General features: G+C 39.4%; 1 protein-coding gene across 9 annotated transcripts in view; it reads right to left on the bottom strand.

Annotated features, from left to right (window-relative positions):
• CDH11 (cadherin 11) overlaps nt 1-13977 on the bottom strand; it is a 489120-nt gene that overhangs the window by 18862 nt on the left and 456281 nt on the right. For all 9 annotated transcript variants that reach the window (XM_039502746.1, XM_039502747.1, XM_039502749.1 and 6 more), the window contains 4 exons: nt 5575-5979; nt 3931-4225; nt 1533-1652; nt 840-1007 (listed from right to left, as the gene is read on the bottom strand). In XM_039502746.1, coding sequence (XP_039358680.1) covers nt 840-1007; nt 1533-1652; nt 3931-4225; nt 5575-5802 — 811 coding nt within the window. In that variant the 5' untranslated portion in view covers nt 5803-5979. The remainder of the gene's footprint in view (nt 1-839; nt 1008-1532; nt 1653-3930; nt 4226-5574; nt 5980-13977) is intronic.

Genomic DNA, 13977 nt, shown 5'->3' with positions numbered 1-13977 from the left:
AGGCAAAAGTGGATTTGCACAGTTAGAAATGACTATCTTAAGCTACAACTTGGAAATAGCTATGAATAGAGAGAACTGTATAAGGGAAAGCCATCTTGGCTCTTCTTTAAAACAGTGTTAGTCTCACTTCAAGAGCCTACTGGTGTGTGTAGACCAAGGTACTGTGGGAAGCCCATATATATTGTACATCTCCAAAAACAGTATAAACTGATGACACGCACTGGAGGTGAGAATTGAAAGATCCATTCTTTTAACTCCTCCTGGTTCTCCATCAGATTTTTGACAGAATCTCAAAGATGTTTTTTGCTGGTAATGTTATAGTCTGAACACAAATGCAAAACGGAGCCTGCTTTTTCTGAGCAGGCTTTTGTACATCTGCAGCATTAAAAACTAGAGTTGGAAAACACTTACTAAGTAATCTTAATCCATCATTGCCACAGTGTAAGTCTTTCCCCTAAAGTATATTTTCAAGGGCTTTCTCCAGCCTAGTTTTAACTGTCTCAATTACAGGGGCTTCGCTTCCATAAAAGTCTAGACGACATCACATTGATCTCACCATAGCTACCTTTATAATACAACATGGTTCGATGGTTTTCAAAATGAAGCATGGAGCCAGGAATCCCCTGCCTTCTAATCCTGGCTCTGAAAATGACTCACTCTGTAGCACTAGACAAATCATGTAAGGACTCAGCATAAAATAATACTTACCTATCTCACATTTCTGTTGTGGTACTCCATTCGTTACTATTAGTTACTATTTGTTTGAATATACAAGGCACTACACAAGTGTTAAGTATAATTAGTAGTAACCGTTATGTATTAAGGGACTTGTCACTTACTCTGTGGGAACTTTGGTGGGTTGTCATTGACATCAGTAAGTGTAATTGTCACTTTGGTTGTCCCTGAGAGTCCTCCCATGTGTCCTCCCATATCTTTTGCCTGTATTACAACATGATATTCTTCCTTAGCTTCTCTGTCCATGTTGGGAAGAGCAGTTCTAATAATACCTGTACATTCAAAGGAAAAATGTCATATACATATTTGTAGTCATGCAAAACTGGTACCTGCATATTATACAGTGTATTTAAGATGTATCATACATGGTGTGTAGAGCAACAATGGCCCAGAGTCTCCCCTGGGTTCTAGCCACTGTGCACCATACCATTCAGGGAAAGCGGCCCTAAAATCAACACAGCTGACCTCAAAAGTATCACCAGGGTAATTCTTCAGCAGCATAGAGCCGGCATATGAGCTTCTACACCATTTCTCTGCAACTCATACAGGGGAACAGTCCTGTCTCAGGGATACCTCTCTTAAATGCTAATACATGCCACTGGACCACCCTACTGAACAGGTGGGGCAGAAGAAGGGAGAATGAAGGTGGCTTAAAGCTATCTGTATGCACCCCCCCAAGAGGAACTGCATTGCCCCATAGCTGCTACTGAGGATCTGGGCCAAAATATTTAATTATTCATATAATGTACTCGAACAAGAGATGGTGTTCCAAACAAATCAGGCTGGCTCAGTCATACCTGTTTGTGCTTCCACGGAGAAGTACGGCTGACCTTCAAGAATACTGTAAACCAGTTTGGCACTGTTCCCATAGGTAGGATCATCAGCATCCGAAGCAGTTACCTGAATAACTGATGTACCTAAAAAAGAAGAGGAAGGACATTTAAAAAGTAAGTGTGTTTGCTAAAGCCACACAGAGGTGCTTTCAGTCAGACCATAGAGAAGCCTGTTCTATGTGACTATTTCCACTCCAACAAAACAAAACAAACACATTTCAACAAATTACTGAGGTCTATTTAGCAATTTGTGCTTTAGAAAATACAAGCCCTAGGAAGTCACCAATAATGATAGAGATTATAGGTCATCTCCATCCAATAAATTATACAGCCTAATATACACTATTCCCATGGGTTTTATGTTTTTCTTGACATTATACTACATTGGCATTATACAGCCACCCAAGACTACCTCCATCATATGGACAGCTACACTCTCCACAAGTAAACTCACAGAATCACTGCTTGTAGTGATCCCCAAGGCAGGGGTGAGCTCTTCTCTGGCTGGCTGATTTCAACCCTGGAGAAATGTAAAGTGGCACCATGCCCTAGCTCACAGCTATATTACATAGCTCAGCCAAAATGAAGAGTACTATACACCCTGTAGATCACTGCACCTTTTGTGCCACAGATCTTGGTTTGAACCCTCTCAATCAGGGGAACCCCTCCCCACTCCTTGACCCTCATACAGGCTTGCAGAGACTCCACAACCACCAGTCTTGTAGCATTGCCAACTCTCATGATTTTATCTCAAGTGATTTCAGAGGGTTTTGGAGCTTGTCTTGGGATGCTCCAACCTCAAGAAGTTCAGCCTTCTGGAAGCCAGTAGAGTCTCTCATCTTGGCTCACCATGCTCAGAGGAGGGGTGGGGGACAGAGGGAGCAAAGAGCCCAGTAGCCCTGGTGGCTCAACTCTCTCCTCCCTCTCCCCTCCTGTGAGAAACACAGACAGGATGGTGGTGCTTCTTCTCCTCCCCCCTGCAACATCCAGCCTAGGAATGGGCAGAGGGGTGTGAAGAGTCCCCTGGAGCTTCCCCTCCCCGCACCAGCCTGGAAAAGGGGAGATGAGAGGGGATGCTGCTGCTGCCCCCTAGGCCTGTGCATGAAGAACTGTAGTAGGAGCAGAGGTGAGGCTGGGGGGTGCTGAACTGGGGTGGGGGGGCTAGAGGGTGCTGCCAGATTCGGGGAAACCCAGGGGCTGTGGGAAGGAAGAATAATTAAAATAAAATGAATTTTTAGCTTTTTGAACTATTAATTAGGAGAGGTTTTTTTTAAAAAATAAATGTATTGTGATTGTGGGATAGTGTAGATATTTACATGGTTATCAAATTATACAAAGGAAGAAGAATGATTTAAAGTTATTTTTGACATATTTTGAATATAACTGTATTGATTATTTAAAAAAAAAATTAGGGCCTAAACATAGTTACTGCACTGAAAGACAGAAAGCTCTGAAGGTGGTTGATGTTGTAAAGGTATTCTTCCATGTACACATTTGCAGCTGAAATAAATCTTTACTGAAAAAAAACTGGAAAACTTGATACATAGAGGAAGTGCTGTGTGTGATGAGGCTGTTCATTGTTCATTTCTCAGCTCCATTTTATAGGCCTTCTACAGTATATTTCTAAATATTTGTGATTTAGGTTTTTCCATCGTATTTTAATTTTATCACACCATGGAGTGCTCCACTGAGCGTTATCTTGTGTATAATCACTTAATGCAAGTGCTTCCTGTTTTTCCAACCAGCGGGGATGCCTTCTTTCTGCCCTAGCTCTCCATTTTTGAAGGGGTACTTTTGAGATACCAATAACAGAAGCATCACAAAATTATATTGAAATGAGTCTTTACATAGGACTAGTCCCCACCCCCCAAAAACCACCATTCTGCATCCTCTCTATTCTAATTCTCCTTCAATATGCATACACTGAGTCTTCATTTGAGCTGCCATATAAAGGTATGTGGGCATTAAAGGTTGACTTTTCAATCTGAAATTATCACACACACATTTCCAAAAGAGTAGAGGTAGTGTTAAAAAATCAAAAGACAGATTAAAATACATGGTTTGATGGTTGTTTTTAAATCCCATGATTTCTGAGACCGGTCTCATGATTTTGATCTTGTAAGGGGTCTGACTCAAGGTTTTTGATCTCTTATCATTGGCAATACTGACTTTACTGTAGCAGAGTTTGAATCCTTCCGCTAATTAGAGCAAATGACAGAAAATGTTTAATTGATTAATAGAGGAACTGAATACCTTTTATCTTCCAGACGTTGGGAAGATGTTAATTAGATTTACCTAAGATTCACTGTCAATGTAATTTACTCCAAAAAATGTAAACTGGCATGCATTTATCTGTACCTACCCACGTTGGACCTCTCTGGCACATTCGCATGATAGTTTTCGTGTAGGAACTCAGGTGGGTTGTCATTTATATCTTGAACTTTCACAATGAATTCAGAGGGTGGTTCCAAAGGTCTGTTAGTGTTTCTGTCTACAGCTTGTGCTGTTAGAATATACTGAGCTCTCTCTTCTCGGTCCAGTGTCTTTGTTGCATGGATGTTCCCTGATTTGTCATCAATAACAAAAATGATTCCTGCGCCTTCACCTGAGAGAATGTATTTAATGTTTCCATCTCCAGAATCGATATCTGAATGAAGCTATAAAACGATAAACATAAATATTGTAACAAACCAGTATACACTGTATTTCCAGCCATTAAAATAGTAATTGAATTACTGTACATTACTGTCTAGCCATTGCTGACTCAACTTTCTTAACTTTCATGACTAATGCAGACTTCAATTTCATGAGTCAGGTGCACAATGGACCAGATTTGCTTCTGCTTACACATGTCTAACTTACATTTAAATCAACAAACTGATAACAGAATTTGGCTCAGTGAGTCTGACTCAGGGGCGGCTCCAGGTACCAGAGCAGCAAGCAGACCCGCGACTTCAATTCGGCGGCGAGTGCCAAAGGTGCGGATCACCCGCAGAAATGCCGCTGAATCCACATGACCAGCGGACCATCCACAGGCGTGCCGCCGAAGGCCGCCTGACTGCCGTGCTTGGAGCAGCAAAAAACATAGAGACGCCCCTGGTCTGACTCTCCACTCTATTACACCACTCTTAAGCTAAAATAACCCAACTGACTTTGGAGGCGGTAAAATAAGTGTAACAGAGGGGAGAGTCAGGCCCAGAATATCTAATGCAGTCTAACATATTTAATCTTACTGAGTAATATCTTAAAATCTAGATATCTAATGAGAGTATGTGTTCACTGCAGCTGGGAGCTGTAATTCTCAGAGCAGGTAGACAGACTTGCATTAGATCTCCTCTAAAGATAGCAGCATGGCCACGTGGCACGAGTGGTGGTTCAGGCTAGCCACCCAAGTCCAAGCCTGCTTGTGCCACACACCTATTTTTAGTGAGCTAGAGCTGGTGAGCTCAGTATTTTGAGTGAACTTGTCAGTGTAAATGCCCTGAGATTCACATCTCCCAGCTGCCTTGTAGACATACACTTACGTTTGTCTTTTACTTTGGTGTGTCAGGTGAAATCTATTTTTAAGCACTATTTTAGAACTTTTACACAAGTTGGTATTTTCTAGGCTAGTCTTACAATGGTGAGAGCTCTGCTCTACTGACTGGACACCAAAATTAAGAATGGTCTGATGATTTACTGGGACACAGTGGCCAGTTTGGGGATCAGGCTTGTTGTGCAAATGATCCTTTTGGTCCTAGCAGTGAAGGTTTCAACCTACTGCTCTCAGGCCTCAAGTCAAAGTGTACTGAAGTCAATGGAAAGACTCCCCTTGATTTCAATACACTTTGGATCAGATTCTTATTGAGCGACAGATGAATTGATTAATACCAGAAGTTTCAGAGGGTGCTGATTAGGCAGCTGGTATGAAAAAAAAGTACTGGAGGAAAAAAGCAGCTCTCACCACAATGAGGCAGGAAATAGTACCTATTAAAATACAAATGAAAACATAGAATACATTTCTTACCTTGCCAACTAGTACAGGATCTGGTCCTGTGTACTCTTCTATTACAAAGAACTGATTCCACACCCAGCCTCTTTTTGAACGATGCAGAACTTGCCCTTCTTTTCCTTTTTCATGGTGACCATGGAGTGACGGCCTTAAATGGTTAAGTTTTTCTGTAGACACGGCATGGCTGTAATATAGCATGCCCAGGCAGATAAGAGCAGCATGTAAACAACTGTCCTCCTTCATTTTTGGTTAATTTATAGGCACAGGAGTATTCGAGAATCTACTCCTTCCACCCAGAGCCACCTCTGAAGTAAGAACCTTGGAGTTACTGGAAAATTTCAGATGTAATGTTCTGCATATAGGATGCCACCTTTCATTAAGTGCATCACTTTAATGCTCTGCAGGTTCCCAGCTTAATTGCTGAAAGAAAGAAGAGTGTAGAAAAGTGTCAGTCTTTCCCCTGTCTTTGAGAAGTGACAATTATAAGCCAATTGCAATTTCTAAAATGAAACTAGTACCAACATAGCACAGGTCTAATACCATTGTCCACTTAAAGAAAATAACAGCATTCAAAAACTAATGATTTAGTAGGAAAATAATACTTTGATATAATTACTACCAACTATGAATATTCTAGATAAGGTTTTTTTTCTGGTGCTTTTCCAGTAAAACTTGCTTTTTTACTGAAGAGTTTGTCAATTATAATTTCCCCCTTCTCCTAATTTAGTAGAAAATGATGCACATGATCGCAGCTTGCATTCAGTACTCTAATAAAATATTGTCAGTGAGTGCTTAGAAGCATTCCCAAACCTTGTCACTCCCGTCTCTACCAACCTTCACTAACATGAATGAGTAAAAACACCTAAAGACTCTTTAATAATGGGACCTTTGGCAGTAGCGCCCATTCCAGGTGTCTATAAGGGTACGTCTACAATGTAATAAAAGACCCATGGCTGCAAATGGCCTGCGTCAGTTGACTCAGGCTTAGGCTGCTGGCTAAAAATTGCAGTGTAGACATTCAGGTTCAGGCTGGAACCCAGGCTCTAAAACCCCATGAGAGGGGTGAGTCTCAGAGTCTCTAGCCAAATTCTGGATGGTAGTCTGCAATGTTTAGCCCCACAAGCCGAAGTCAATTGACCCGGGCTCTGAGACTCAGAGCCACGTTTTTTTTTATTCCAGTCTATACAAACCCCTAAGATTTTAGTTGCTCAAATGACGTTGCCTCTTTCTTTATATCTGATCACTGCTATGTACAATAGGTCAGGGTCAAAGTTTGACCATGAGATTGTCCAATACAGTGAAACTTGCACTAAGGACTACGCCTCCAGTACTAACAACCTATCTTAACGAACCACTTGGATATACCCCTGGGGCTTCCCATACAGTGTTTTTCAGCCTTTTTTTTAAAGAACATCTGTACTCTGTGATGCTGGAACAATCTGTATAGTGGGGGTGCTGAGAGCCATTGAACCAAATTGTAAACTCTGTATGTGATGGAAATCAGAACCCCTAGTTCCAGCACCTAAACCCGTACTGAGCAACTAACTTTTACTGTTCCTGGAATGTTTATTTTAGGTTTCTCAGTAATTCACTTTGTATCTGCTACAGAATACTAACAAAATATTAACTTAAGGCTATATTCTATTCTCAGAGGCATATATATACACACACACGACATTTGCCAATTCTCTCTCTCTCTCTCTCTCTCTCACACACACACACACACACACACACACACACAGTTCGGTGTTAGTTAAGGATGCTCTATAATAATATATGTAACACAGAAAGACAAGGAACTAAAAAGTTAATGCTGCCCACACTCTACTCCTTCACTCAAAGACACACAACTCACTATTAACACAGCCACACCACAGAGAATGCACCCCACTCTTAACTTTCACACATTCAGCATCCCCTTCCCCAAAACTTATTTATGCCCTCCCCTCACCGTACTTTTTGCACAGTTCTGTTCAAACACATACATTCAGATTTGATGAACGGGGTGTGCTAAACATTTGGGGCAGACACACTGTGTTTTTCATATAAAACAAAGACGTTGATCTTCCATTTTTAGTGTTAACAAGAAACAATCTTAACTATGACATTGCAATGGCTCCAGCCTAATATATTCAATGAGGCTTATGCATATATTTGAGAACATTATCTGGTGCAGAAGAATTTGACTTTTCTTTCTCAGGCATATTTAATAAGACCATTTTAAAGTAACGATGTGAATATTTTTCAATATTATTTTCTCTATGCCATATTATGGAAGAGTCATAAAAGGATGGAGATGGGAAAGCCAAGAACACTCTTCATCCTTTAAAGGAAAACCCCACAATTTGACTCTGAAAAACGCTTTAAAATTTCAGAAATCTATGTTAGGTATAAACTGTGGATTGCATCAAGGAACAAAGGATTTAGTCAGAGCTGTCCTTTCTGAGCTTACTTATGTTTGCTGCCATTTTGCGGATAAGTGAAATTATTTTTGACATCAGAAGTGCTGGAGCCTGAAATAAGAGACTGAAAAATAGTTTTTATTCTGTCTTATTAGTGGTTTATTCATGAAAAAAACTTCACCATGGAACTATCATTTCACTTCTTTCTCTGATAATAACTCATGCTTACAGAAAATGGAAACAGATTATTTATCACTTTTGTGTAGAAAAGTCAAATTGCAGCACCTATTACTTGATGATTACTGGCTAAGCATCACTACCACTTAAGTAAATATCCATTAAATTTAGCTCAAAGTTTAGAAATGTTATCATAAATATATAGCCAAATTCTTCTCCAGTTACACAGGTGTAAATCCAGAGCCACTCCAATACACTCAGTGGAATGATTCTGGATTTACACCAGAGTTGAGAGCTGAATTTAACCCACCCTCTAAAGTCACCTCGGTACATAGGGCTATTTTTGTCCACATTCATCTGTTTTGGGCGCAATCAAAACTCTAAATACTGTAGCTGGCTCAGCTTGATGCATAACTGCATTCACTTAACCTAAAATATGGATGTGTTTCAGGAGCAGTTTCCTATGGAGTGTCCTTTCAAATGAATGGAGCACCATGATGTGTAAGTTATAGCCAGTTATACTGGTCACGTACACTTGCTGGAAGCATGCTATTCTGAAGTGCAGCAGTTAATAGCACTGGCACATTTTTATAATAAGACCCCAACTTTCCAATAAGATGAATGGAGACAGTTGCCCTGTTTTGCTGCTGGTGCATTGTTTCACCTTATTTTACAGCAGGCTTAGCAAGTGAACAGTTTGCATTAATGGAATTTCAAAACAAGTTTAAAAAGAAAAAAAACGGTATATTTGAATCCTGTTCTCCAGATCGTTAATTTCAAATCATGCCACCAACAGTTAAAGTAAGTAAACAACCACATATTCCATAATATCCAAAACATCGTATAACTTAATTACATAACAATACTGGTTATAATCAGCAAAGGCTTTATAAAAGATGCTTTAAAATAATGGAACAGACATTCAGATACATACAAGTGTTTACTATCAGTTACTGAAGTGTGAAGCACTAGAAACAAAACATTAACCACACATCCATACTTAATTTACTAATTAGAATTTAAAATAGTAATTGCCTCCAATCCTTTATTTTTAAACCTCTTTGCGAGAGGAATAAGGTTATGTATTCCTAATACAATGGGAAGTATTGTACCTAAATGGGGCTTTTTCTAAGAGCCCAATTCTGTAAACACTGTGATACAGCATGGCCAGAGGGCAGCAGGAGAGGGTTAGAAGGGAGCCTTATTCCCTGTAGAGGGAAGAAAGTTTACTATAGATTAATTAAAGCACCTGAAGCCAATTAAAGCACCTGAAGCCAGTCACCTGATAAACCCCCCCTGCTTCAATCAGACAAGGGGAAGAGTTGGAGCAGAGAGCAGTTTGAAGGGAAGCAGAGGAAAGTTTGGAGAAGTGCTGCGGGGGAAGACCAAGACCCTAAGTAAAGGGACACCTGGCTTGTGCAGAGGGAGGGCAGGAGAGGGAAGTAGCCAAGGGGAAGGAATTGCTAGTTCAAGTGGTTTACTGCTATCCCTAGAGCCCCTGGGCTGGGACCCGGAGTAGAGGGCAGGCCTGAGTCCCTCCCTCTCCACTCCCCTCCTCTAGGACACTAGTGGGGCAGTTAATATCCCAGTTCAGGGGCAAGAAACAGCGCCCTGAATGCGCCTCCTCCCCGCCCTCCAAGAAGAGAAAGTGTGAGATCTATCATAGTAGTGCCAACAATTTGCCACAACACACAATGGGACAGATCATAATAGCATGGTCTTTGCACACTAGTAAGTAAGATCCAAACCTATCTTTATAAGGAAAGTTAATAACTTTATATCAGATCTTTAGCTGGGTAAATTGACATAGCACCAGTGAAGTCCATGAAGTTACTCCAATTTAAACCAGCTGAGTATTTGGTGCTTTATCTATAAAGTGCTTCCTACCAGCCAAGGTGTATGAGATGCTACTAAATTAAGTTACAACAACAAATATAACTAAAAACCAAACTACAGTGGTATCTTTGAAAAAAAAGGAGACTTGCTTCCAAAACAATTAACTCAAGTCACTTCAACCATTTAAAAGTAACTTCCAGGTTGAAAACAAACAGTTTATTTCTTCAACGAGCCAATATGGAGAAGCAGCTAAACAATTTATAAACCAATTATTGTCTTTTGGCCAACACTGGAGGAAAAATACCTCATCGCTCCCCAAGCATGGCATGCAGATCTGGGAACTGAACTTGCAGCAGATGATTGGAATATGGCTCTGGTTAATGTCCAGAAAGCCACAAATTGCAACAGATTGATTCAGATGCTGTACTACATCACATGTAGATAAAACAATTAGAATAATTCATTGTGAATTTTGCCTTTCTTCAATCAATGATTAGTTGGAAATAACTATTTTAAAATGATTATGATGATTCAACTAACTCTACACAAAGATTGTACCATTCCGAAACTATGGCAAACAATATGGATAGTCATCTATCTAGACTGCCCCAAATAACATATCCCAGTTTTTTCACTATTGTTTGGAATTTCATAATAAACAGTTTCTGATTTCAATACCATGTATTTCCCTTAGAAACTACTAGAAACCCAACCTTATTCTCCCTTTTTATACCCGAGTAGATATTATAACAAGGTTTGGGACAAGATGGATCTCTGAGGAGATAGTAAATTTTAACTGCTAACAAGAAAATTCTGATTTTTTTTAGAGACTGAATGCTAGATTCATGAATACATAGAAACAAGAATTAATCAGCTATCTCACACTGTTAAATCAGAAAATAATCCTATGTCAACAAATGAACAGGCGTGGTTTGCTTTTACTAGAGATAAAACTTAAAAACTTGTAATAATTTATATCATGTATTGCAAATATCTAACACATAGTGAGGTCTGCCTGAGCCATGGAGAGGAACACTTCTCTAAAAGGCACTTCTAACAGCATGATCACAAAAGAAAAAAGAATCAGATTGATTCAATGAAACGTGTACCTATAAAAATGGAGGCTGGGCTTCAGCCCTTTTGAAAATGCAAATAAAAATATACTTTATTAGAAATATCTTTAAACAAAGCTCTCTGTTGAGCCTATTAGGCACTAATCCTCCTTAAGCCTTGAGTCACATTCTACCAGTGCAATGTACTCCCCTGTGTACCACAGACCTACTGCATGGGCTGCTGGAAGGTTGGAATAGGGCCACGGTCCTTCCCCTTTTGGAGCAATATACTCCCCAGAATGCATAAACTGAGCAGTCCCTGTGCTCCCCAGAGCCCACAGTTGTAATTCTGATATGTTCTTGCAAAGGGTGCTGAATGCAGAAGGGGTCTATTCTTCCTTTCTCCTGATCACCCAGTTTAGGGTCTGTCCGAATGCTATCCCAATATTGCTTACATCAATACCACTCTTAAATTGAATAGCCAATCCAAAAAAAAGTTAACTATATTGTAGATACTTTGAATGCTACCAAACTGAAAACACTACCCAAATTTTGCCCTCTTTTATAGCAGAGCAACTTCAATGCAGTAAAATGTGCTTTCCTAGAGTTACAAAGGACAATTTGAGTCCACCACACTAAAATGTTTTTCTTTCTAAAAAGACAGCTTTCCCCACCAAAAAAATAAGTTTCAAACTTTCTTGGACAAAAATTGTGCTGATTGTTTACACATGAATCATAGACAAAACTAAGGAGTCAGCAGAGATTATTTTAATGACAAAACCAGAGTCTCTGAAGTTATGTCTAGCCAACTTTATTTTTTTTCTATATATAGCAGAAATAATCCCAATAGAGTCAAGCTTACTTCCTATGTGTACCTCTGTTAAATGACCACATGTCAAAGTATTATAGCCTAAACAATTCCTTTGATTTGTCTAGCCCAGAACTTCTGCATGACACACTAAACAAGTAATTGTTCCTCCAGGATACATTTGATAATGTATATTCAAGAGTACACTGTAATGACAAAATGATGGATGATAGTATTTTGAGAAATTTTACAAGAACATTGAGTAAAATTTCACGAATTCCCAGCTAAATGAGCTCTCTGTTTTAGTCAGAATTAGTGAAAAAGAGAAATGTTCTCTCAATCCCCAGAGAGTACTTTGACAATTTGATTAGCATTGTTATAGCAGAATTTTAGTACTGTCAGATGAACAAATACATATCTTATTTCATGATTGAACAAGTACAGTATATTGCTCCAGATTATCTTCTGATGAGTTTAAGGGTTTCAGTTTATAAAATCTCAAGGGTTCAACTGTACATCACATTGTGAGTCATGTGCACAAGAACATGAGTTACCCCTTGTATGAATGGGCTACCCACATTGCAGGTCAGAGCACAAGCAGGAGAACTGCTATGACTATGCTACACCCCTACTGCTCAGGTAGGCAGAGAATGGCTGAGCACAGGTGGGGAATGGATGGGGCCTTAATTCCACCACCCCAAACACACCCATCAACATAGCTGAGCAGGCACACACGGACTCCCATCTTCTCCTGTGGCAGTGCAATTCTACACTGCCCCTTGGTCAGGACTCATGACAACTCCATGGTCTAACTCAAAACATTCTGAAGCGTGGATGCCTAAGAGACAGTCTCTGTCTTTGATATAAGCACAGATGCACTCATCAGAGCACTTTAAGCGGAGGGGAGGAGGTTGGCTTTTATCCTCGCTACTAATTCTATAATACAACTAATAAGATCCTAGAGCTATTTTTAAAAAAAACATTTTAAAGATATTTAAAAAAACAAACACAATTCTTGAAAACTGACAGGATTATCCATTCTTACTGCAGGAAAATGAGGTTGCAAGAGGAATAGCTGTAACCAGAAAGTATCACTGCACTTCGATTGATAGGTATTCACTTTTAATTTAAGGTTTCTTCAGCAGAAAACATATTCTGTGCTCCTGCTTTTGTCTCAGTTAAAGAAAATGTCACATAAAGGTAGCTCAGTAAATCTGGTCTTGTGCTGAGAATTTTGATTAGGCAAAGTAAAATATACAGATTCAAGTAGCATCGCACAATGGCACAGTTAAATGTATTCTCTCTCTTTTCTAAAACACGGTTGCACTGTCAGACCAACTTATGAATCCTTGTTATTTTGGAAACCTCATGACCATGCAACTTGTGAGTATGTGCCTATTGTCTCAGATAGGATAATATTTGGGTAGCTGCCCTTTCCTGCCCCTCATGGCTACCCGTCAATTTTTAATCAGAGCTAGCACAGGTATGTCTACTTGTGCTGGACTTCATACTTTCCAGTTCTACTGCAGACATACCCTAAGAATGTTTAGTCCAAAACCTCCAATATTTCATATTTATTAATAACTGGGAGATAAAAATGTCTATGAAGACTTCAGCCCGTTACAACTGAAACAGTGGCAAAACGTCCATTGACTTCAATGGTTGCAGAATTAGACCATAAATGATTATTGTCTTAATCCCAATATTGGGAGTCCAATCTTGCAATGATTTATGCACTGTGAATAGTCTCATTGTCTTCAGTGAGACTACTCACTCTGTTCTTTATTTGTACCACACCTAGCACAATAGGGTCCGGTTCCTTGAGTAGGGATCCTAAGTGCTTATGGTAATACAAATAAATAATAATATACACAAGTCTTTGCCGTTTCATAGGTTATTATTCTGTATAGATTTATGCAAGGAACCTTAAAGCTCTGTATTTTTAAATTATGTTTTATAGCACTGTATTGAATTACTGAGATGTTTAAACCTAATAATCCCGAGGTTTTCCTAAAAATTGCTTTTGAAATGCAGCCATTTTTTCCTTTGGCAGTTTTGAGATTCAATATCAGGAAACCATAGACCAAAATGCATACCAGTGGCTCTTTAGAAATAAAAAATATTCAGTAGGAAGGAGGAGAAA

The sequence above is a fragment of the Mauremys reevesii genome, linkage group 16 (assembly GCF_016161935.1).
Source record: "Mauremys reevesii isolate NIE-2019 linkage group 16, ASM1616193v1, whole genome shotgun sequence".
Classification (NCBI taxonomy): domain Eukaryota; kingdom Metazoa; phylum Chordata; order Testudines; family Geoemydidae; genus Mauremys; species Mauremys reevesii.
This window is presented reverse-complemented; position numbering and strand designations above follow the sequence as displayed.